Here is a 26,781-nt window from a genome sequence, read left to right as displayed (position 1 = left end):
AAAGAAGAAACCTAGAAATGACTTTCAAGACAAAGGGAACATGCCAGTGTAAAGCATGTTGATGCACAAAGGGATAACAAAAATATTTTTTAGGTATGGTAATGTGGATAAAGATCTGGTGTGAGTCCCACTGGCTGTGATCTTGAGTAGTCATTACCTTCTAGATTATTCCTGTTTTTCTGGCAAGTTGGAGAAGGTAGAGTCAACATAAGCTCCTACAGTTTTACTTACATTGATATAAAAAAAACTTACTGTTTTTAAGTTTAGGGTATGGCCATTACTTATTTATGACTTGAAGCCTTAGGGAATGGTAAGAAATGAGAACTGGGGTCAGCTTATCAAGGGCCTTTATATAATACTAAGAAATTTAGATCTTATCATGCAAAACTTAGGGAGCTGATTGTTTGAAACTGAGAGAGTAGTATGATTGTTGTGGAAAATCCACCCACACGCGGGGAGATAATGAAGCACAAACTTTATTACCTGGGGGCCCAGAGGGGGTGGCTAACATCCAAATCCTCTGAGCACCGATCCTCACGCTCCCAGGGTTTAAATAGTCCCGGGCTTCCTACCTACGTGGCGAAGCAAGGTTACAGAAGCCGAATGTGGAAGTTAGGTCCAGCTACCTTATATGGGAGACAAAGAGAAAACTCAGGAGGAATTTGCAGAAGCTACAGAGCACAGGAGCTTATCATGGGAGTCTGTGTACGACCTTGAGTAACTGGCTGTTGCTTTGGTTACGACTTGTCAGCCTCTACAGTCCTGTGTGAAACTTTGCAAGTGTTACAGTTACAGAGCATAAGAAACCTTTGGAGTTTTCTTTTCCTGCCACATGATCAAATCCTTATTTTAGAAAAATTGTTTTGGTTGTTATGATAAATTTGGGAAAAGGAAGAAGAGAGAAAAAGAGAAAGGCCAGTTTAAGTGAGAACTTTAAGAATCTAGTGGAATCACATGTAAAATGTCATAATAGCATTATGTCATATTGAAGAATATAAAAGTAGTGTCTACTGAACCTATTTACTCTAATTTAAAAAAATAGTTGAAATATAATTTACTGTTGAATCGCAAATTAGAAAAGGACACAGTGCTAGAAGTAGACAAACTGAAAATTATCAAAAGACTTGGCAGTTGAACAGAGAGCAAGTGACAAAACTTTTTTAAAAAGAATAACAGGTTAGAACCACTTTGTAAAGTGTCAAGTCTACACAAAATCTTTTGATGTTACACATTATAATGGTGATAATAATCATGAGTCATTAAGTTTACTATATTTTAAATATGAAGAAATGCATTCCTAAAAGACATGTATGTTAAATGTCTAGAAAAAAACAATTTGGGGATATTTAAAAGGGATAGATTATAATTTTCTGTACATTTACTTTTATAGAATACTTTAAGCTGGAAAATGAGTTGAGAAGAATAAAATAAGTTTGAGCTCTGATATGTGTGAGGTCCTTTACACACTTTGTCTCAATCCTCACAGCAGCCATAGCAGGTAGATGTCATTATCCACGTTTAAAAATGAGAAGTTAGGTAACTTTTGGAGTGTTACATGGTCAGTGGTTTATGCTTTTCAACTAATGTTTTTACGTATCAGGAAGAAAAGTTAGAGATTAAAAAGGTGGGGAGAAAATTATGGTAAGCAACATCAAAAAGCCAGAGATGTAGAGTTTCAAGAAGAACATGGTGATCAACAGTGTCCAATTTGGAAGACAGAGTGTAAGTAATCAAAATTAATAAATGACCATTAGGATTTTTTTTTTGCTTTATTCCTGGCACTTGTAAGATAGATAAAGACAATTAAAACAATATTGCAGGTAGAACTATTCTATTTTATTATTTCAGGATATTTTACATAGTCTATATTTTAAACTATAACAAAATTTAAATGCTCACATTTTTGTTTGTTTCAGTTATATCAAGATTTCTTGATACAGAGCAGCTTCTTTCTGTTTTAGTCCAAATTCCAAAGCAAGACACGGTATGTTTATATATACATTTTATGGTATATTTTTATACATTGTAATATAATTTGTCTTTTTAAAAATTGATTTTAGAGAGAGAGAGAGAAAGAGAAAGAAACATTGATTTGTTGTTCCACTTATGTTTGCATTCATTGGTTGCTTATACGTACCCTGACTGGGGATTAAACCCACAACCTTGACTCTAACCAACTGAGCTACCCGACCGAGGCATGATATAACTTGTCTTAATATAATGTAACAGTTAGAAAATGTCAAGATGTTTTGAAAAAGCACTTCATTATTAATGTCTGGATTTTTTATGCCTTTTAAAAGCAACAACTTCTGAATAAACTAAATGTTCTCTGAAAATCTTCAGCATGGAATTGCTTGCCTAAGATGAGTTATTATATTTTCCTTCAAAAATATTGATTTTAGAAAATGCAGTTTTCTGGTCATAAATATTTACTGAGAATAGTGCTTAGAATTTCTTATTGGAAGTAGCTCAAATGTCTTTTCTTTCTATGCAATATTTATGACTATGCTATTTAATGTATCATATTAAGAAAGTTTGTGTTTCTCATTATAAACATTTAAAATTCTGCAGTATTTGAAAATGTCAATCATTTTTTCACGTTTTACCCAAGTTCTTTGCTTCATTTGAATAAGTTTTAATTTTTCTCAATTGATTTCAGACTGCCATATAGAATATTTGTAATAGTACATTTTTTTTCATTCATTCAACAAGTTATTTTACTTTACCAAGCATGTAAGTGCTACGGATACTCTAAGAAGTAAGTCCCTAAGCCAAAGGAATTTATGATCCAATGTGGGATTTAGGTTAAAAAAATCAGTTACAATATAGTATTATCAAGAACTGTAAGTGATCTGATATTCTACCCTACTTGCAAACTAACAAGTTAGCCTGACAGAGTTTCATGGGTCCTGACAGAAGATATCAGACTCCTGGGTCAGAGAGAAAGGACTTGAGTAGTCAGAGCAATAGCAGTAGCCAGAGTATAAGGATTTTCTTGTTCTGGTTCCCCAAGTTTTATTTCCTATGTAGAGTATGTTGTAAGAGAGAACTGCTGTACTTAGGGAACACAGAATCTTTTCTAATGGGAAATAAGCATACTTGCCTGCTGTTATGGAGGATGACACCATTTTAATCTTCCAAGACTATAAGCAAACTTGTCCTTTGTTCTGTATCTTTCAAGCCTGCTCACTATACAAACATCCTTGAACAGATTGTCAAAAACAAAGGCAGTCAATGCCTTTGCTTATAAGGTAGGCAGAGATGTAGAGGCCAGCAGAGAATTGTCTCCTAATTCTTCCAGGAGACAATCTCTCTTGCTGGCTTTGAAAAAGCAAACTGCAAAGATACTCTGTATTAGGTTTTTTTTGTTTTGTTTTGTTTTATTTTTTTTTTATGGCTGTGTAACAAATTACCACAACCATAGCAGCCTCAACTACCCATATTTGCTACCCTATAGTTTCTGTGGGTCAGAAGCCTATGCATATCTTAGGTTGGTCCTCTGCTTAGGGTCTCAAAGCTGCAGTTACAAGTGTTCTCCAAGCTGGAAACTCATCTGGAATACTCACTGAGGGAAGGATTTGCCTCCCCACTTATGTGGTGTTGGCAACATGTAGTTCCTTGCAGCTGTAAGTTTCAGAGCAGCTTCTTCAAGCTGACAAGGCAGGGAAAAGTTGGAGAGGAAGACAAAAAAAAAAAAACAGGGAGGAAATTGCCAGTGATATAAGAGGTTAAGAGAGTGCCTGTGTGCTTGTAGTAAGACAGCTTTTCTACAGTAGGGTTTCTCAACCTTGGCAGTGTTGACATTTTGGGCTGGATAAATCTTATCCTGTGCATTATTGGATTTTTAGCAACATCCCTGAGTTCTGCCCACTGGATGCCACCAGCTGCCCCCTAATTTTAACAACCAGATATCTTTGGGCATTGCCAATTGTCTCAACAGGCCAAAATTTCCCCTAGTTGAGAATCACTTCTGTACACATGCTAAAGGATAGAGGTCAAGTGATTGTCCATGTGTCCTCAGAGTAAGACCACTGCTTTACAAAACTCCGTATTTCTATCAGTAAGAGTCAGTTGAAGACTCGGAATTTTTCCTGCTCTGTCAAGACCTTCCACCCACCAGTCTTTACTTTTATTGTTTGTGTGAACCAAAGTTTCTGTGAGTCAGTACTTACTTTTCTTCCCCATTTTTAAAATTAAAGTTATTGGTGTGACACTGGTTAATAATATCATATAGGTTTCAAGTGTACAGTTCTATGATACATCATCTGTGATTCACCACCCAAAGTCGAATCTTCTTCCCTCACCACATGTTTGACCCCCTTTACCCTTTACCAGTCCCTAACCCTACCATTCCCTCTGTTAAACACCATAATGTTGTTTGTATCTATGAGTTTTTGATTGTTATTTATTGCTTTCAGTTTTATATCATATGGTTTTTGGGTTTTTCCATCTTTTTTCAGGTAGCAGGAGGTTCTCAAGATCCACCCATGTTGTGGCAGTATTTCATCTTCCTTATGGCTGAGTAGTAGTCCATTGTATTGTCGTGTCTTCCTTACCCAATCCTCTGTAAGGGGACACTTTGGTTGTTTCCAGGTCTTGGCCACCATGAATAATACTGCCATGAACATAGAGTACATATATCTTCACAAATAAATGTATTTGCTCTTGAACCATCAGGAATAATCTCTTCTCCCTATTCATGTAAATCACCACAGGAAGCCTAGTACTCTTAAGGTATTCCTCATTGTGGACTCTACTTCCCATCTGTCTCTGTACATCAGCTTTCCTGTCTTTATTTTTGCTTCATCCATTTTATGACACCCTTTCATTTTTCTCTTTGCCACTCAAGGTCAGTTATGGGCAAAATCCCCTTTATTCTGTACCTTCTTCTTCAAACGGAAACCTGTCTCTTTTGTTGTGACTTCTGTTTCTCAGACCTCTTAAGTGGTGCTCGTTCTCTTCCCATTGCTTCTACTGGGGAGGTTAGAGTGTGTGTCCTCCTTGCTCCTTGTTGCCATTGAGATCTCTCTTCCTAAAAGTCTCTGGTTTTGACTCTCATATAGTCAGAGGTCCCTTAAAGCTGCCCAGCAGTCATTCTATATTTTCCTTGTACATTTGATTCTTGTTATGCTCTGAGAAACTGTTTCAATCCATCTTTTTTCTTCTTCAACCTTCAGCACCTCTCTGGCAGTGATGGCAAAATCTGTTTTCTCTGTGTTTTGGGTGCACAGCTACCCTGTGTTTCTCAGACTCCCTTCTGGGAGAAGTAACTGAATTTTGTCTAGTGGAATGTGAGTAGAAGTGATAAATGCCAGCTTATATCTTATCCATAGAGAATTCACTCTTTCTGCCTCTTCTAAATAGATGCAGACAATCCAGTAGAGGGATAGTGAAGCCACAAGATAGAAGGTTCCTGTGTCTTTAAATGGCAGTATGGAACGTTGCCCTCCCACACACATCAAAACCACTTCAAAATGTGTATGAGCAAAAGATAAAATATTGTTATATTAAGTCTTTGAGATTGGGGGTGTATGTTATAGGAGTTGATATTATTCTACCTTAATACCAGTTCCTTCCCCACCCCATTCTAAGCTGATAGTGACCTTGCTCCCTTCTTCACTGAGAAAAGTGAAGAAATCAGAAGAGAACTTCTATAAGCTCCTGTGACTGCATTTATCTATACTTACCAGCATGTATCTTCTCTCATCACTGTGGATAAACTGCCTGTCCATCCTCCTGGCTAAAGCCAACACTTTTACTTGTGTCTTTGATTCCATGACTTCTTACCTTTGCAGGGGACAGTACTTCAGAATATTTCCTTTGTTGCTTGTGTCAGTTCCCCCCTACTACTTGTGTTTTTTTCATCAGCATAAAAATATGCTGTTATCATTCATTAACATTTTAAAAATTCCCTTATTTTACTTCTCCTTCTACTTCTTCCCTATTTATCTTTCTCTTTACAAAAAAATTCCTTGAAAGAATTACCTGTAATTGATACCTCCAGTCATTCTCCTTTTTCTCTCCTGAACCCATCGCAATCTGGCTTTCACCATCACTATTCTACTAAAGAAGCTCTTGTCAAGGCCACTGATGATCTCCACATTGCTAAAGCAGATAGTTAATGGAAGTGCTGATCATACCTGACCTATCGGCAAAATTCAAAGAACACAATCTTTTCCTTGAACTATTTTCTCCATTTACCTTAGTACCTTTTCCTTCTTTTCTTCCTACCTTTCTTTACATGTTACCATTTTTAGACCTATAAAAAGTAATGAGAAATGTACACATAGAAAACTGCAGAGAACAACAATGCAGTGCTCATTGATTTCTCACAAAGTGAACATCCATGTAATGACTACCTAGGTAAAGAAATAGATATTACCATTACTTCAAAAATCACCCCTTCCGGTCCTTCCCATCATTATCCTCTCCCGCCCTCCAAAAAATCCCCCAAGTTTTAGTAATCACTCTCTTGTTTTTCTTCATAACTTTGCCTGTTTTTAACTCTTTGCTTATAACCATTCAGTTTTTATTTTTTATATCTGGATTCTTATAGTCAATATTATGTTTATGGCATTTAATCATGTTGCCACATGTAGCTGTAGCTCACTTATTCCCATTGCTGTATAATATTTCAATGTATGAATATGCTATTACTCCTTTCATTGTTGTTTGACTTTTTGAGTTGTTTACAGTTTTTGGCAATTGGAAATAATGCTGGTAAACCATCTATACCTGTTTCTTAATACAATTGTGTGCGAATTTTTACTAGGTTCATAGTTAGGAATGGAATTTCGGGGTCATGAAATGTCTTCAACTTCAGGAGATAGTGACAGAATGATTGCCAAAATGTTTTTCACAATCATTGTACAATTTATGGTCTCATCAGCAGTGTATGAGAATCCTCATTGTTCTTTCCCAAAACCTGATATTATCAGTTTTAAAATTTTAGCCATAGTGGTTGGTAAATAATGGTATTTTATTGTGGTTTTAATTTGCACTTTTCTATTAATGAAGATGAACACACTTCCAGATATATAGAGACCATATGAATACTTTTTGTGAAAGCCTTTTTGTTCAAGTCTCTTGCCCATTTTTCTCTTGGGTTGTTTATCGTCTTTTGTGATTTGTAGAGCTTCTTTTTATATTTTAAATATGAGCCCTTTATTGGTTCTGTGTTGCAAATATCTTTTCTTACTTTTTAGTTTGCTTTTTCCACTTTTTGGTTTGAATGCTGTTGGTGTACTACCCGTGGTGCTTGGCATTCTCTTTTGTACAAGGAGGGCTTCTACTGCAGGCAGCTGGAACTCATTGCCTGAGGGCTTTCTCTAGCTGCAGGAGAGATCAGAGTTGTTGCTCTGGCAATAGGTCGTAACCAATACTGAACAGGACTAGATGAATAAAGATCCATTTTTCTTACCTATGAAGATAGCTTCTGAAGCTTACTTTACACCATCTCTGGTAGGTCTCTAGCAGGACTGAGCCATAGTACCATGCAGTAGTAACAGTATCATCAGTGCATCCTGTTTTGCTGTCCTTCTCTTCCCTTCTTCCGTACTCCTTTGCCTGTGCCTAAAGAACTTAATTTTCAAAGAAATTATTTGCCCTCAGATTCTAGTTTCTCAAAGTTGGCTTATGGAACTGGTCCTGGGTCATGGTATCTTTTGATGAAAAGAAGTTCTTAGTTTAATTGTAGTCTAATTTATGTTTTTTCCTTTGTAGTTAGTATTTGTTGTATGCTGCTTAAGAAGTCTTTATCTACCTGAATGTCTTGATTGCACCCATGGGATTTTAACTTATGGAGATAACTGAGTAAGGCTAGTGCCTTTAAAAGAAGATTTTTATTCCTTGCTATTCCTGAGAAGAGGAAGCATGCCTCTCAGGGTGACATGGGAAAGTGCCAGGGTTGGTCAGGAGTCAAAAGGAGTGAGGGTAAAACATCACAAAAGCATTATGGGAAGTTGTTAGTAGAAATATCCCCTATTGAATAGAAAGCAAAATACAAATGTGGGAGTTTGTGGTTGGAGGGCTTATAATAAGATTTTAATGCACCCATCAAAACCAGATTATGGGGAATATGTGAACAACTTTAGGCATTAGTTTGGCCCTATGATTAATGGATGCCAAGTAATTAATTATGAAATTTATACAAACAAATTAGAACACCCTAGGTAATGAAGATATTTTTTTGTTATATTCCAAATATTTTATTGCTTTACTTTTTATATTTAGATACACAATCTTCCTGGAGTTGATTTTTGGATGTGGTGTGAGGAAGGAACTACATTTTATTTTTCTCATATGAATTCATAATTGCATTGGCACCATTTATGGAAAAACTGCCCTGTCCCATACAGTTCTACAGTCAACATTCGTCATCAGTCAAGTACTCATATTTTGGGGTCTAATTCCAGACTGTCCTTTTGTTTCTTTGGTTTCTCCTTGACCTTGTTCTGATACCACAGTTTCTTAGTTACTCTAACTTTGTTATAAATTGATATTTGTTAGATTTAGTCCTTTCATCTCATTCCTGTACAAGAGTATCTTGGCTATTTTGGAAGGTGTTCTCCTTTGGAAATAGTGATGATAATTGTTTTCTGTTTGGTGAATTTTATTTATTTTTAATCTTCCAGTTAGTTTCAGAGATCCATTATAAGAGAGCATGAGATAACTTATTTTAGGGCTAAAAACATCCACTTTGGTATTTCTTCTAAATTGACCCATATGGTCATAGAACAGGTCAGGTAGCTGTGTATGAAATGGGGAAAAAGGTCAGAGATTAGAAAAAGAAACAGTTCCATATCAATTACTATTATATCTTAATAGTAATTTGGATAATTACTATTATATCTTAATAGTAATATCCTAAAAGTGCTTGTCAGTGTTAGTAAATTAGTCCATCTGCAAGAACACCGTCATTTCCCCAGGTTTAGTACCACTGCTTGATGTTAGAGATAGTACTACCATATAATTTGTAAAAATTTTCTTTGTAACATTTAGAATGCTGGTGTTGCTTTATTTTGAAAAACTATATTTAATTTGGATGCCTGGAGTTATGAAAATTGTTTTACCTGAACAAACAGGAACCAATGAGGGAAATTTGCATTGTTTTGTAATCTGGAATATTTGGGTTCAGTTTTTCAGATCATCTCTCCACAAATACTCTCTGTGCCTTTTCCAGTCAATCCTAGTCTCTTACTGCTGCTCAGAATTGAGATCTACCTCCTGTTACTACTATGAGTTAACACAGTGAAACCTAAGCGCTTGGATAGAAATGAAAATTGGCTACATTGAGTTGAACTCTTTTCATTGTCAGACTCTCAGGAAACTAGTCCACTAGTCTCATTATGATGGATTGGTAATTTCTAAACAGTGTTCAGGCTGACAGTCATGCTGGCTAGGTTGATATATGCAAATGTGTGAAATATGATAAGCATAGAACATTTTAGAGGAAAACCATTTTTGTATTAAATACTTACATTGTCCACATTTGGATTTTTATGTTAATAGGTTAATGTAGCTGAATCAAAGATAACAAATTTAATATACCTAAAACATACCTTGGAACTTGTGGATCCTTTAAAGGTAATTTTGGGTGTGTATTGTACAAAACATGCCTAGGCATCAGTATTTTTAAAATTTTTGTTTTGAAAAAATTTCAAACTTAGAGAAAGTTGCAAGAATAGTATGACTAATTCCGATATTCTGTCTTTACATTCAAAACACACACACGTATTATTATCCTTACTATTATTCTTACTGAACTGTTTCAGAATAGGTTTTAGTACCTAAATACTAAAGTGTATATTCTAAGAACAAGGATGTTCTCTTATATAAACACGTGATTATACAATTCAGGATGTTCAGCATTAATACAGTACTGTTGTATAATAGATAGCCCATGTTGAAGTTGTCCTAAAATGTTCTTTATGTATTTTTTCCTGCTACAGGGCCTAGTCCAGAATCATGCACAGTATTTAATGTCATATTTTTAATACTCCTTTAAATTGAAAAGTTTCTCAGCATTTCTTTGTCTCTTAGGATATTGACATTTTGAAGAGTAAGGATCCGTTGTTTTTTAGGATATTCTTCAATTTGTATGACTGTTTTTCCTGATTAAATTCAGCTTATTCATATTTGGCAGTAATGCTCTATAAAAATGTTGTCTCTTTCTTGTGATGTCATTTCCTATGCATAGCAATATTAACTTTTTTAAAATCATTTTTTAAAAAATTTTATTTTAATTGTTCATGCAATATTAACTTTGATCAATTTCTTCTCTTTAAAGTTTTAAGTAATGTATGGAGAGATACTTTGAAACTGTAAATATCCTGTTTTTCATCAACCTTTCACTCACTTATTTTAATATTTACTGCAACTCTTACCTGAAGTAATTGTTATTCTGATGGTCCAAAATGGCAATTTTCTCATCCATTTTTAAATACTGTCTTGTGCAAAACATTTGTAAAATACAAGTGACAAAAGAAGTACTTTTGTAAAAGAAAAATAATGAAAAATGTGGAAGAGTTTTACAGAGTTCATTTTGATAAATATATATAATGAAAGCAATTTGGCAAAAAATTTCAAAAGTATTGTTATCTTTCATGGGATGAAAGAGGTACAGTAATAAATCTTCCCCTTCGATTGACATATTTGTTGAAACAAATTTCAAATTTTGAAGTTTCAAAGGCAAAGTAAAAGCCAAAGAAATTTATTATAAGAAAAGTTTATAGCAAATGAGAAACAAAATACTAATTTCTGTCATCATAATATACTTACGTAATTTTTAAAGAAAATATTGGAATGACAGTGGAAATAAGGAAAATGACCCCCAAACAGAAACCAAAGTGGTTAATAAATAGTACCAAAAATGCTTAATCTCACTATTATTCAAAGAAATAAAAATTAAAACCATAATTTTTATCTTTCAAAGAAGCAAAGATTATTTTCTTTCTTAATGGATGCAACTTATTGCTGAGAGAACAGTGCAACAGGCAACTAGCTAGTTGGTAGGAGTACAATTGTATGTATTTTATAGGAAAGTTTCAAAACATGTCTTTTTTTAGTTTAAAATATTTTTCCATTTCTTAAAGGTTTTATTGATTTATTTTTAGAGAGAGGGGAAGTGAGGGAAGAAGGGAGAGAAACATCATTGGTTCAGCTACCTCTTGCATGCCCCCAACTGGGGACCTGGCCTACAACTCAGGCGTGTGCCCTGTTGGAGAATCAAAGCAGTGACCTTCCTGTTTGCAGGCTGGTGCTAAATCCACTGAGCCACACCAGCCAGGACTAAAATAGATGTCTTTGATCCTGTAATACTACTTCTAGAAATACATATGAAAGGACTCTTAAGAAATGTTGACCAAGATTTATGCCCACTGATGGTCATTGTGGCTTTATGTATATTAGAATATAAGTAGCATAGTACTCCAGTAAGTAGGGGAAGAACTTTTCTTCCTACAGGGTGGAATACATAATAGGAATTATTTAAAATTTTTGCTATAGAAAGTTTTTAGTGTATATGATATAGTATTAAGTGGGGGAGTAAAGGAGCATGCAATGATGTAACTTTTTGATTAAAAAAAGTGACAAGAAATGTAGAATAATATTTAGACTATCTTTGGAGGGGTATTAGAATTATGAGTGATTTAAATGTTTTTCTTTATGCTTTTATGAATTTTTTAGTTTTATCACTGTGTAAATATTATTTTTATTCATAAGCAAAACATATTCCCATTGCCTCATAACAAACTAAAATATCAGTTTAAATATGTTTTTTCCTTCTCTTTTGTTTATTCAAGTAATGACTACTTACAGTTTCCACTGAGCAAAATAAAATACCTTCTTTTATCATATACAAATGGAGAAAGCACTTTTTTAGTTTAATGTAAATTTAATGTAAATTTTGGAATTATATGTACAGTGTTCCCAATGGACAATGAGAGCTGTGTAAGTATTGTACCTACCTCTAATAAGCAGATAAATGTTAACAATTAGTTGGGAGGCAAGAAAAATGGAGGCCACTTATTAACCCTGTTGCTTTTTATATGGAAAGCAGAAAAGATACTATCTGTCCTCACTTATATACCTAAAATATATTTTATGAGTATAAATGAGAAGATGAGCAAGAATGCACTTGATAAGCTGTAAAGTATTAAACAAATGTAAAATACTGTGTATGAATAATGTCATAATTTATTATCCTTAACTTTATTTTATTCTTTAATAGATTACTCTGAAGAACTGTACTATGCCTTTATTAAGAGCTTACTATGGATCTTTGGAAGATAAGAGGTCTTTTCACTCAACTGTTAATGAAATATCAGATTCTCCCCTTCTCCCTGATTGTAACTGATTTTAAGGACTCCAATTATTTTTTTTCTATTTTTTAAATTTTAATCATCTTTCAAGTACAGTTTTCTCCCTTTTACTCCCATTCCAGCCCACCCACCCAACCCTCCCCACTTCCCTCCCATTACCACGCTCCCCCTAGTTTTTGTCCATGTGTCCTTTAAATTTGTTCCTATAAATCCTACCCATTCTCTCCTGAAATTCCCTCTTCTTTCCCCTCTGGTCACTGTCAGCCTGTCCTCTATTTCAGTGTCTTTGGTTATATTTTGCTTGTTCTTTGTTTTGTTGTTTAGGTTCCTGTTAAAGGTGAGATCATATGGTATTTGTCTTTCACCACCTGGCTTACTTCACTTAGCAAGGACTCCAGTTATATTCTGTAGAATAATTACTTCAGCTTTGGTTAATAGACTCTTTAAACTAGCCATCAAAATTCTAACTATACTTTTTGTCTTATAAATACCAATAAGCCTGGTAACAGCACACTGAATATTTGTGTTAGAATAGCATTAAAAATTGAAATCATACACAATTTTAATATCTTTTGTTAGCTATTCTCTATGGAAGCACTCACAAATATAAAAATATATTTTTCTTTTTTGTTCAATCATGAAGGGCCTAATATAGCCAAAAACTAGTAGATATGAATACTGCATAAGATCTAAATATAATTTAATTTTAATATTGTTTTAAGCACTAGGAACTTGGTTCTTAACCAAAAAGACTTATGATATCTAAGAACTGTTATTATATTGATTTAAGCTTCAGATCTTCTGTAAGGCTACAAATGGAGGTTTGTAATAAAACTGAATTAATTGCAAATAAAATACAGAACAGAATAAAACAAAAGGTTAGGGAAACAGGTGTTACCAGACTTCTGGTTTGCATGATTATTGTACTTAATCACTTTTATACTGTCTCATAATATATATTTAGTCTCCCTTACCCCAATTGAGTGAGAGAACCATATGTTAATTCTTCTTTGAATCTTTGCGTCTAACACAGAGATTAATACATGATATAAGTACAATATCATGTTTATTAAGTCAATGAGCATGAAGCCAGAATTTTTATAATAGTTGTTCAGGGGTATATTTTATATTCATGGGACTATCAGTATGTATAGTTTGGGAACTCTCTTTATTAGAAGCATAGAATTGTTCTTGGTGGCCTTCTGTTGTTTTAGGAGTCTAGTCCTGACTAACAAAGTAGTTTCAAATTGACATAGTTACAGTTCTAACTTAGATAAATTTAAATTTATATATTGCTTATTTATTTTCAACATGATTTAAAACAGTAATTTAAGAAAATGTTATTTGCTATCATTAACTATGACTCAAATTATAGATTATAACTTTTTGACTTATTAACTATAATGTTCTTTTTTTAGGTTTGGAATCATACTTGAAAAGATTAAAACAGTAATTAATGATGATGCAAGATACATGAAAGGATGCCTGAACATGAGGACTCAGAAGTGCTATGCAGTGAGGTCTAACATAAATGAGTTTCTTGACATAGCTAGAAGAACATATACAGAGATTGTAGATGACATAGCAGGTAATTTAATTACTTGAGCATATATTTTTTGTTTTTTTAGAAATAAAACAGGTTTTTTAGACACTATACTTTTTTGCTGGTGATAACCTGCCATGCAGGTTATTGTTATTAAATAATATTTAATTTATTTTTTTGTTATCAAAAGAGGTAAGGTTAACACATATTGTTATTTATGGAACATTTTCTAAAAAATAAAGATCCCAAGTGTTATAATATGTCTATTTTTCCTCCAAAGTTAAATATAGCGGTACCTTCATACAACATTGTGTAGATACTACATAAAAAATGCAGGCTATCAGTACTAAAGGGTTTTGGTGGAGGAAGAGAGATCATTTGTGTCCAGAAGTGGCATTTGTACTAGTACAGTAATTTAGCAAATAAAGGGATGGGCAAAAGTCAGTTTACAGCTAGTAAGTGATATGATCATAAATGTATACTAGAGACCAGAATTTAGTCTTTAAAGGTTAGGAGTTTGGATTTTTCCCCAGAAGAATGAAGAGAACTCAGATGTTTTTGCTCTATGGAGTAAAACTGATCAAGAAGATGTGTTGAATGGATTTGAGTGGAGCTGTGGAGACAGGGAGACCATTTTAATCTATTACAAATTAAAACATTATTTAGGGTGAAAGCTATGTGTATGAGCGGAGAGAAAGACAAAGACCAAAGAAGGAGTTGCTAAGAGTTATTAATTGAGTAGATGTGGCCAAGGCAAAGAGGAATGTGGCCACTAGTGCTCATTGAGATCTGTCTCCTGAGAATGGTGGTTCTACTGAGAAAAGCAGGAACACTGTTGGAGAACCTGCTTTAGGAATAAAGATGTTAGTTTTCTCAAGTAATATTCAAAGCATTAATGGTCATCATATTAAAAATGTAAATTTAGAACTCTGTACTGAGCATGAAGTTGATAGGGAGATTTGGATACTTTTTAAATTTTATTTAATGAATCACCAATTTCCTTTTTGGAATACTTTGTTTTATAATATATGTCTGGTAGAGGGAATTTCTCATTGTGAGTTAATTATTGCAGTAATTTAAGTATTTATTCTCTTTTTAAAAATTAGAATGAGTAACAAGTAAAAAACTAATATTCCCAAGATAATAGTCTTGGTTTTATTTATTTTTTTAATTATATTTTATTGATTATGTTATTACCAGTTGTCCTGATTTTCCCCACTTTGCCTCCTTGCACACAGCACTCCCCAGTCCCTCAGGTAATCCCTTCACCTTTGTTCATGGCTGTAGGTCATGCATATAAGTCCTTTGGCTACTCCATTTCCTACACAGTACTTCACATCCCCATGGCTATTCTCTAGCTACCTATTTGTACTTCTTAATGCCCTCACCTCTTTGCCCATCCCCCCACACCCCACTCCTATCGGGCAACCATCGAAATGCTCTCTGTATCCATGATTCTGTTTCTGTTCTTCTTGTATGCTTAGTTTGTTTGTTAGATTCAATTGTTGATAGATATGTATTTGTTGCCATTTTATTGTTCATAGTTTTGATCTTCTTTTTCGTAAATAAGTCTCTTTAACATTTCATATAATAATGGTTGGTGATGATGAACTCCTTTAGCTTTTTCTTGTCTGGGAATCTCTTTATCTGCCTTTCATTTCTAAATGACAGCTCTGCTGGGTAGAGCAATCTTCCCTGCTTTTCATGACTTTGAATATTTCTTGCCAATTCCTTCTAGCCTGCAAAGTTTCTTTTGAGAAATAAGCTGACAGTCTTATAGGAACTCCCCTGTAGGTAAATGCTTTTCTCTTGGGGCTTTTAAGATTCTCTCTTTATCTTTAACCTTTGGCATTTTACTTGTGATGTATTAATTTACAGTTAACAGTTTGGGTAGGCTGGTGAGTTGGGTGGGATGGAGTCTCGGAGTATCTCCAGGCTGGGGCAACAGTGTTAGCCAGGTTGATGCAGTCTCAGATATGGCACCTGCCTGCCATCTCTGTGGCTCTGTGGGGAGGTGGGTTCAGAAAAGGGACAATGGCCTTTGCCCCCATTTCTGTCTGAGAGAAAGCTGTCCCCCAGCTCTGCCCTGATGCCAGACCCTTCAGTTCCTCCCTGTATGCCTGGTGCCTTTGAAGCTCCTACCCTGGTGCTGGAGCTCTGAGGAAGTAAGTCTGTGTGGGGGTTCTTTAAGAGGAACTTCCTGAGACTCTCAAAGTTTCTTCCACTGACTTAATTCCCACTGGGTTTTGCAGCCAGTAGTTATGGGGACTTATCTTCCTGGCACTGGAACCCTGTGTTGAGGAGCCTGAATTGGGTCTGGGACTCCTTGCTCCCAAGGTATCACTCCCAATTTTTTATCTACCACATGTGGATGTAGGACCAGCCCATTCCATGACTCTGTCCCTTCTATCAGTCTGGATGGATGTGGTGTCTCTAATTCCATACTTGCCAGACTTCTATTCCGCTCCATTTCTGATGGTTCTGGGTGATGGTTGTTTTATATTTTAGTGTAATTTTGATGTGGTTATGTGAGGAGGTAAGCCATGTTTATCTACGCTGCCATTTTGACCCAGTTTTATTTTTTAATTTTAATTTTTGCAATTCCTTTTATTCTCAAAATACCAACCAAAATGACTACTTTTGCTCTATAATTTTGTTCTGAAAAGAATGCTTACCCAGGTATTTTAGACATTAAAAATTTTTAGAGTTTAAAAGTATAACTAAACTTTATTATTTTTGTATAAAATAACAAGACAAAAAGCATGTGACATTTTTAAACAAAAAGAATACTTTTTTAATTAAAATATCTGTGTTTTTGTTTTTTCTGGTCACTAGGAATGATATCACAACTTGCAGAAAAATATGGTCTTCCTTTAAGGACAAGTTTTAGCTCTACTAGAGGATTTTTCATCCAGATGACTATAGATTGTACAGCCTTACCCAATGATCAACTTCCTTCAGAGTTTATTAAGGTATACTTTAGAGCTTGGTTAGAAAACTATTGTTTCTGATTTTATAGGATTACATTTACATACTTGCATTTTTAGACATTCTTTGAGTTTTACTTGCCAAATTTCTGAATGTTATGTGTATTGTTTCTCTTACCTACTTACCTAACAGCTATGCTAATATGAGTGATTTAGAAGCTTTCTTTGTAAAATGATTTTGTTTACTTATTTTAGAGAGAGGGGAAGGGAGGGAGAAAGAAATATCAATGTGTGGTTGCCTCTCATCTACCCCCAACTGAGGACCTGGCCCACAACCCGGCATGAGTCTTGACTGGGAATGGAACCGGTGACCCTTTGGTTCACAGGCCAGCACTCAATCCACTGAGCCACAGTAGGCAGAGCAGAATTTTTTTTTTCCAAGAGGAATACGAAACAGTGCTTCCCACAGTTCTGGAAGTTTGGTACAGGTAGAAAAGAGAAGAGAAGAGAAGAGGAGGGGAGGGGAGGAAGGAAAGAAGGAAGGAAGGAAGGAAGGAAGGAAGGAAGGAAGGAAGGAAGGAAGGAAGGAAGGAAGGAAGGAGGGAAGTCCAAAAGTTATTTTTGATTAAAGAAATTTGGAAAATTTCTTATTCATCTTATTTTAGGTAGTTCTCCAACACACATTTGTATATTAAAGGTTAAAAGTCATGAAGTAGAGAAATCTACTTAGCTTACTGTTATCCAATATTGCCAAACTTTTAGACCAGGGAAATATTTTTTCATATACACATATTAACTCCTCCATAATATACCAATTTGGGAAAATCTGACCCACTCTTATCTTTGCTCTCTCTGTTTCCAGGGAGTCCCTTTTGCTAAAAACAAACCATTTAAATTTGGGGGTTTTAAAATATATACTATATTACCAAGTAATGTGGATAGGTAAAGTGAAGAATGGGATGGGATGGGACTTAGTAATGGGGTTGGAGATCGAGTGACATTCAGTTATGGGACTAGGCCTGAAACAGGGGTCAGAGATCGAGTGAGGACTACTGATATGTATCCTGTATATTACTTGATAATAAGATGTAGCTTTTTAACATTCTATGTGATCATTTTAAGACCTGTAAAAATAGTCATGCCCGATGGACTAAATTAAAAAAATTCTACTTTAACTTTAGAAGTGATGTTTTTCTCATTCACAAACACTTAGGACTTTATCTGTGAAACTATATCTGAAAAATTAAAGCAATTAACTTGAATACCTATATTTTTATGGCTTAATATCTGTATGTTTTATTTCATAGGAGTGTACATGTATTTTGACTCTTGTTATTTAATTTCCAAACAGATTTCTAAAGTGAAAAATTCTTATAGCTTTACTTCGGCAGATTTAATTAAAATGAATGAAAGATGCCAAGAGTCTTTGAGAGAAATCTATCACATGACTTACATGTAAGAGCATTAGGAATTTTTGAATATTAAATTAAATTGGTTTAATTTGATGTACTGTAATAAATTTTATTAATTGACATTTTGACTTCAGAATAAATGTTAGCAAAGAAAGAACATTCCTGGACAAAGTTAAAATTTTCTCTTTGCGATTAGGAATAGTGAACCTCACAGAAGCTTTAGTGTAAATCTAATTGCCAAATAAACCATTATTACTGATACTTCCATCATAATGTAGAACTTGGCACATCAAGGGCTTATTGTGAGTTTCATTCATTTCAGTCTTTTTCTATACTGTGTAAGCCCTTCCATTTCTCATGCCTTACCACTTACACAGCAACATCACAGTACCACCAGTCTCTTGCCATTCACGAAACAGTAGCTACACTGTCAGAAATAATAAATAGGACATTTAGAACTGGTGATCTGAGATGATAAAAAGACATGTTGGGCTTTCAAAACAGTTTAGGGCATAGACCATGGAGATTATAAGACATAATACATTTTGGGAACATATTTTTCCTTGTAAGGGAAAAGCTTTTATGTTATATCACACTTGTGATAACTCTGCCACATAAAAGCTTAAAGAATTATATTGTTAGGGTATATGTGTGAGAGAGAGAATATATGAGTGAAAGAAAATATGTGATAGGTTTTGTGGTGAATTTAACATGTAAAATCACAAAATTTATTAGCAGATAGGATCTGTTGAAATATAGTAAGGACTTATATAAAAATATTTTCATTAATACGTTTATTTTATTAAGATTTAATTAAAATCAGTCACTGCAAAAACATGGTGCTAACACACCAGAAGACTTCTCTGCTACTAAGTAACTGTGACCTCAAGTATGAACTTCAATTTCCTCATGTCCGTGATGAGACAGTAGAACAATAGAATATCTGAGGGTACAACTCAAATGTGAACGTTATTTTACCTCAGGCAATGAATTTAGTATTGTTTTATAATTACATTGTACACTCATCTTAGAAAGTATTACTTATCTTACCAAAAATGTACTTTCAGGATAGTGTGCAAGCTGCTTAGTGAGATTTATGAATATATTCATTGTTTATATAAACTGTCTGACACCGTGTCAATGCTGGATATGCTACTGTCATTTGCTCATGCCTGCACTCTTTCTGACTACGGTAAGTTACTCTCTTTGGAATAAATTTGTTACATACTGAAACTGTATTCCATTCAAGCAATTTTACATAACAATTATGAATGTTTTCCATTTTTTACCTGACATATAGTCTCTTGCCTCTGGTCTTAGATTCACTCAAAATAGAGAAACTGAAATTGCCTTTAAAATTTATTTTAAAAGTCAGGCAATCATTTACTGAGAAATTGATAAATCAGAAGAAAAAATGGAAGAAACTTTAGAGGTTCCCAAAATAAGAAAGAGTACAAAGCTATCTCATTGGTGAGAATGAGAAAATGATCCAAATTTATAAAGTTTGAATCTGAATACTCAGAAGCAGTGTGACTAATACTAGTGGACATGAGAGAAATGAATCTCCAAAGTGAGCATTTTCTAAACCAGTTCCTTAGGTGTGAGCATCACAGGATCAAGAGTTATATCATATTTTGTACAGGCCTTGACTATAAAGAAATAATTGTCCAATGTTAAATGAATACTTCAAATTATCCCCCTGACATTTCTTTTTTTTAAAATATTTTATTTATTTATTTTTAGAGAGGGAAGGGAGGGAGAGAGAGAGAGAAACATCAATGTGCGGTTGCTGGGGGTCATGGCCTGCAACCCAGGCATGTACCCTGGCTGGGAATCGAACCTGTGACACTTTGGTTCGAAGCCTGTGCTCAATCCACTGAGCTACGCCAGCCAGGGCTGACATTTCTTTTTTTTTTTTTTAATTATTTTTTTAATCATTGTTCAAATACAGTTTTCTCCTTTTTACTCCCAATCCAGTCCCCCCTCCCACCCTCCCCACTTCCCTCCCATTACCACCCTCCCCTTAGTCTATGACCATACATTTCTTATTCAATTTATTTCTAACAACCATACTCCAGTGTACAAATTTGCAGAACTAGTATGTGATCATTAAGGTTGAATAATTATGAACTTAATAACATTAAAATTTCTACCTATAATCATCAGTAACATTTCCAAAATATTATGTTAATTTATTTTTATAATGGAAAATAAATAGCTTATACAATTCTTTTTTCATATTCTCATATTTTTTATAAAAATGTTAACTTTTTCAATTGGTATTTTATAGGCCCAAATTTTGAATCTTGTATTTTTTGGGGGGTCAAAGTCTTACAGTAAGCATCAGTTAATCTTAATAGTAGTTTTCTTAACTATTAAGATATTTGATACTGCTTTATTTTAACTTGAAAGGGATCATCTTGAAATTCCAAACCTATAAATATTGAATTTTTGGTATTAAAATAATTTGGAATAATTAAAAATATGTTTTCTAACCATCCTTACTTTTATAAGGAATACTTTCAAGTTTATCTATGTGTTTCATCTCAAGGAATGTGACATTTTATATTCCTCCCACCTTCTTCCTTCTCCCTTTATCTCAAAGACCATCCATAGAGATATAATCATTATTTGTTTCTATAAATTAGCAATAGCTTTTGTGTATGTTTTCTCTAGCCTCTGAGGTTTTGTTTTAGATAAAATTTCTATAAGGGTTTGGACATAAAATGATCTTACACTTAGTTTTATTCTATATTTGTATTTCATTTGAAAAGCTAAGTATGCCAGATTTGAAGGCAGGAATTAAGTAATGGGCAATTTTGTAGTACCAGTTATTTATTGTTATGTTAAAACTGTTATCAATGGCTAGTTGATTATTCTTAATCTGTACAAATCTGAAAATGTTATGAACTTTTTTGGAGCCTAGGACAACAGGGAACTAAACCCTAGAGTTCCCTGGGAGTGAATAAAAGTGATGATGTTTAGAGTGTGTCAAATATAATTTAGAGGGATGTATATATACTTATATATTATTTGGGATAAAATGATACTTTAATAGTGTTCAAAATTGACCCTAGTAAAATACTAAGGTGTCACAGTATGTACACACCACAAAATCTTTCAACATAAATATATACCTTTTAAATATATAATCTTTCAAAACCATTCTATTTTTTTTCTTTAGTTCGGCCAGAGTTTACTGATACATTAGCAATCAAACAAGGATGGCATCCCATTCTTGAAAGAATATCTGTGGAAAAACCTGTTGCCAACAATACCTATATTACAGAAGGAAGTAATTTTTTGATCATAACTGGACCAAATATGAGTGGGAAATCCACGTATTTAAAACAGATTGCAGTTTGTCAGATTATGGCCCAGATTGGTAAGTTATGGCTTGCTTTATCATTACCAATTCTGCTTCCCATTTAAAATGTTTTGTGCCTGATGTTTTAGATCCAGGTACTTAATTAACCCAAGCATAGTTTGGAGTAGATTTTTTTACCTAAAAGTATGTGTAGTAGTGTCTAGTATGTAGACCATAACTTTTAGAATTTGGTATGTATTAAGCTCCATCCAGTTTTGGATTGGAGTATACTAAAAAGTTTGTGAAATAAAACATAAGTAGAGATTTCCTTACTATAACTATTAATGTGGTATCAATTATTACTAAACAGAATGATTTAATTATCAAAAGTAAACTTTGTGTGAGAAAGCATTACATAAATAAAATAAGTTCCTGTCTTTAATAACCCATATAAAATATTTCCAAAGTTATACCATTAGTCAGATAAGCATTTCCCTTATTTAATTGAAGAGGTACCAATAACTTGTCCATGGAAATTGATATATTACACACACATGCACACATATGCATATCAAACGCTGTCACTGGCCAGTTCAATTCCCAGTGAGAGGACATACCTGGGTTGCAAGCCAGGTCCCCAGCAGGGGGTGCACAAGAGGCAATCATACTTTAATGTTTTTCTCCCTCTTTTTCTCCCTCCCCTCCTCACTGTCTAAAAACAAATCATTAAAATCTTTAAAAAGAGAATACATATTCATATGTGACATAATTCTATTTGTGTTTGGTTATGGAAAACTCTGTCCTTTAAAAATGGGCCATGCAATTATTGTACAGCACTAAATATTAGAGCATTCATTATATTGAATTGAAATTTGACTTTCTATAACTTCTGCTCATTAGTCTTACTTCTTATCTTCCATGCATCACAGAATAATTTAGTGACAAGAGAAGTAGAATAATTTTCTCAAGTATTTGAAGGGCTATTATTAGAACAGATCAGATTATTCTGTGATGCATGGACGTTTAGAACGTAGGCTTTGAAACTAAGTTTGTCAAGTTACTACTTATGTGATCTTAGGCAAATTATTTAACCTCCTTAGTTTTCCATCTGTAAATGAAAATTATAACACTACCTACTTCTGAGAATAGTAAAGATTATGTGAGATAATTATATAAAGTAATCAGATTTACAGAAAGAATATGAAAAAGCACAGTTTTCAGGCAGAAGTAAGAACATGTTCTTAAGCATAGAAGCAAAAAAAAAAAAAATAGTATGGTATCCCCAAGGAACTGCAAGGAGTTCAGAGGCTTTGTAGTTCCTTTGCTTTGTAGAGCAAAAAGTGGCTGTGAAGAGTGGCAGGGTATAAAACTGGAGAGATGGACAGAAGTCAGATCACAAAGGGCCTTAGGAACTTAACGGAGGAGATTGAACTTGATCCAGAGATCTGTAGGGAGCTATTGAAATTTAGGCAAGAGAATGGTATGATTGGATTTGACTTTTAGGTAGATCACTCTGGTTGATATATGGTTAGACGAGAACCAGACCTGATGCAAAATACCAGCCAGGAGGCTTCTGTAATAATTTATATTTAAAAAAGTTGAGAACCTTGCCCTGGCTGGTGTGACTCAGTGGACTGAGTGCTGACCTGCAAACCAAGACATTCCTGGTTCAATTCCCAGTCAGGGTACATGCCTAAGTTACAGGCAAGGTCCCCAGTTGCAGGGGTGCAAGTATCTCTCACATACTGATATTTCTCTTCCTCTTTTTCTCCCACACTTTCCCACTCTCAAAAAGTAAATAAATGAAATCTTTAAAAAAAAAAGTTGAGAGCCTTTTTGGTGGAAGTAAGTGAGAGGAGAAAATATAAACATATATATGCCATATTCCGTACTTGGTACTTTTACATTTATTTTTCCATTTAATTCTTCTAATGATCTTATAAATTACATTTAAGAAATCTACTCTCTGGGGTGTGATCATTATAATTAATATTGTTATTATTCTTATTTTTATTAGTATTGTCCTGACTTTTGCTTTCTTTTCCTACCAGTTTTTATTTCTTGAAGGTAGATCCTATTCTTCATCCTTACCTTTGTTTTAAATTCAGGAATAATCTGGCGTTGTTTATGTATTCCCATTATTTCATCAAGTATACAGATAGAGTTCTGTATACTTGATACTTTCCCATTCAACTATTTGTATATTTTTTTCTTATGATTTCAGAATGCCTTTTATATGTCATTCTATAATATAGAGGTAATTGTATTAATCAGATTTGTTTTCAAAAGAGTATTTCCGATTAGTTAGCCTGATAACTTCTCAGGCAGAAACAATCTTGTGGATGAAAATTCAACTTAAAAAAATTAAATATTTTGCTTTCATTCTGATTGTGTATACTTATGGACATTTCTATTAACAGATATTTTCTAATATATTTTTCTATAATGTTTTTTATCAACTTCAGCTTCATAAGCATTTCTTTTAAATTTTATACTTTGAATGTTCATCATCTAACTACTATTTTAAAATTTTACCACATTTATAATAAACCTCTCTCAGGTACTTGAGTATATACTATTTTATTTGAACTTTCAAATAACTTTTGCAATAGGTAGGGCAAGTATTCTATTTTATATATGAAAAAGGCTGGGAGAATTTAAGTGTTGTCCAAGGTTATACAATAAATGACATAGCTGGGGCCATGTATTCTGACTCTATATTCAGTGATCTTTCTACCACCTAATCCTTAGATAGACTAGGAAATAATCTGAGGTGGTGGGAAGTGGAAATGTTAGTACTTGCATTTTATGAAAACATTTCAATGTACTTTGATCTTATATGTTATAGGATCATATGTTCCAGCAGAATATTCTTCCTTTAGAATTGCTGAACAGATTTTTACAAGAATCAGTACTGATGATGATATAGAAACAAATTCATCAACATTTATGAAGGAAATGAAAGAGGTACCGAAACTAAACTTATGCTAAAAGCATTAAATTCTGCCACTAATGGTCAATCATCATGTAAGAAATTATTCTTAAACTAAAACATGCAGATGTGCTTATACTACTCTTCAAGAGCCAGAGGGCAGTCAAAGACAGCTTCCTAGTTTTTGTCTTATGTGGAAATGGAAATGAATATTTTATTGAACAGTATAGTTTTAAAGAAAAAGTGTTACTGAATGATAAAAACATGTTTTCATATTTTTGTATGGGATATGTGAAGGTCTCAGAAGACGAGGACCTGTTCAGGGACATTTTGCATAGTATCTATTGTTCCTGTTAGGCTTAGTTTTAAAAGAAAAGATCATGGTGTTAGAAGGCTTTTAAAAATCATTACATATTTTATACTCTTATAGAATTTTCACTTCCTGTAACAAAGTATATATCACCTATATCTGATCTGAGCAGATGTCAAGTATACTTGAAGGGCTAAAGGAATTTAATATATCTCTTGCCCTATCTTTAGCAGGCAAGAATAATTGGATCACTATGTAGTCTAATTTTCTGTAGATAGATGGGGAATAAAATGATCATTTCTCTACAGTGTGTGATGTTTATATAATCATTAATAGAATGTATTAACTATCTGTGGGAGAATGTAGCAATATATTAAGTGCTTAAGTTACATTTATTTTTAAATAATCTTAACTCTCATGAAGCTTAGACCCATAGGAAGGTACAAGAACCATGAAGGTTACTATTGTGTCATTACATAATAAAGGTGAAATTCTGTTTTTTGAGAAGGAGTTTAACAATCTTCATTTGAGAAGGAGCATGCCTGTTAATGAAAGTCTTGATCTTTGTTGGGCATGGATTTAAATTTATTTGTTTAACCAAGAATCAGTGGACATGGATTGGATATTTTTGAAAATTTCCTTTCCATATTTACCATGATATAGAGAAATAACAATAAGTTTGAGAGTTGGTTTTGAGTATTTGATGACAATTGATTAGTCATTTTTGGAAAAGAAAATGACCAGTTTTATGCTTCATTTAAACACTTAATTCATTGCTTTATTTTGCTGTATCTAAAACATCCATATTTTTAGATACATACACATATGCTTATGTCTATATATGCATCAGCTATTCTCTTGGAATTATTAGTCATGAGATTTTTATAAAGCAATGTGTTAGTTTCTGCTCAGCTGTATTTCTCTATAAAAATATATTTCACATGAACTAATAGAGAGACTGGGTTTTTCTTCATTTTTCTATGATATTGACAGCTATTTGGTTATAATGAAAAATGTTAAAATTATATTTTTCAGATAGCATACATTGTACATAATGCTAATGACAAATCACTCATATTAATTGATGAACTTGGCAGAGGTACTAATACAGAAGAAGGTATTGGCATTTGTTATGCTGTTTGTGAATATCTGCTGAGCTTAAAGGTATTAGTCTCTATTTTAAGTATATTAATTTTTAGTCCTTTTTTGATGTGTCTTTTGTATATTTATCATGATTTCATTTTGCAGGCACCTATAAGTAGCTCTTTAAACAATTTTAGGTAGTAAAAATTACCATAGCATTTATATTTTTGTTACTTTATTTCTGACGGAAGTAGGAATGGTTGGTGTGATAGTCATGATACACACAAGGAAAGGAGGAAATCAAAAAACTACAAATAATGTTAAAACTAGTCAACTTGGCCTTAATTTTTATCAAATTAAATAGCAAAACATTAAAGCATTTCAGTAATTGTCTCTGTGTAATAACATTGACTATGATATCATAGTATGAAATTTAACTAGGCATCTGAGGTCACCTAATGGAAAATATTAATATTTTACCTGAGAGTTCATTCCTTTGAAAAATGTTTTTTTAAACTAATCAATTATATAAAAGAAACTATGATTTTCCTCTATTATAAAGCTAATTTGTAAAATTACCTTTTATTTTTATTTTTATTTTTTAAATATTTTATTGATTATGCTATTACAGCTGTCCGATTACCCCCCCTTAGATCCCCCTCCACCCTGCACACCCTCCCCCACCCACATTCCCCCCTCTAGTTCATGTCCACATGTTGTAAGTTCTTTAGCTTCTAGATTTCCCATACTATTCTTGCCCTCCCCGTCTATTTTCTACCTACCATCTATGCTACTTATTCTCCGTACCTTTTACCCCTCTCTCCTCCTCCCACTCCCCTGTTGCTAACCCTCCATGTGTTCTCCATTTCTGTGGTCCTTTTCTAACAGAACCACAGAAATGGAGAACCACACAAAGCAAGCAAAGTTGTTTGCTTTGTTTTCGTTTA

At 33.7% G+C, this 26,781-nt stretch overlaps 1 protein-coding gene across 1 annotated transcript in view; it reads left to right on the top strand.

Moving 5' to 3' along the window:
• The window catches only part of MSH4 (mutS homolog 4), a 73,686-nt gene that overhangs the window by 31,770 nt on the left and 15,135 nt on the right, over positions 1 to 26,781 (top strand). Inside the window, exons 8-17 of the mRNA XM_045835436.1 lie at positions 1,917 to 1,984; positions 9,511 to 9,585; positions 12,230 to 12,294; positions 13,739 to 13,908; positions 16,699 to 16,835; positions 18,142 to 18,245; positions 19,270 to 19,394; positions 21,387 to 21,587; positions 24,358 to 24,476; positions 25,787 to 25,915. Of these exons, the coding sequence (XP_045691392.1) occupies positions 1,917 to 1,984; positions 9,511 to 9,585; positions 12,230 to 12,294; positions 13,739 to 13,908; positions 16,699 to 16,835; positions 18,142 to 18,245; positions 19,270 to 19,394; positions 21,387 to 21,587; positions 24,358 to 24,476; positions 25,787 to 25,915 (1,193 nt within the window). The remainder of the gene's footprint in view (positions 1 to 1,916; positions 1,985 to 9,510; positions 9,586 to 12,229; positions 12,295 to 13,738; positions 13,909 to 16,698; positions 16,836 to 18,141; positions 18,246 to 19,269; positions 19,395 to 21,386; positions 21,588 to 24,357; positions 24,477 to 25,786; positions 25,916 to 26,781) is intronic.

This window comes from Phyllostomus hastatus, unplaced genomic scaffold, assembly GCF_019186645.2.
Source record: "Phyllostomus hastatus isolate PE091 unplaced genomic scaffold, TTU_PhHast_1.1 phas_contig_209, whole genome shotgun sequence".
In the NCBI taxonomy this organism is placed as follows: Eukaryota; Metazoa; Chordata; class Mammalia; order Chiroptera; family Phyllostomidae; genus Phyllostomus; species Phyllostomus hastatus.
The sequence above is the reverse complement of the archived record's forward strand: the minus strand, read 5'-3'. Positions and strand labels throughout refer to the sequence as shown.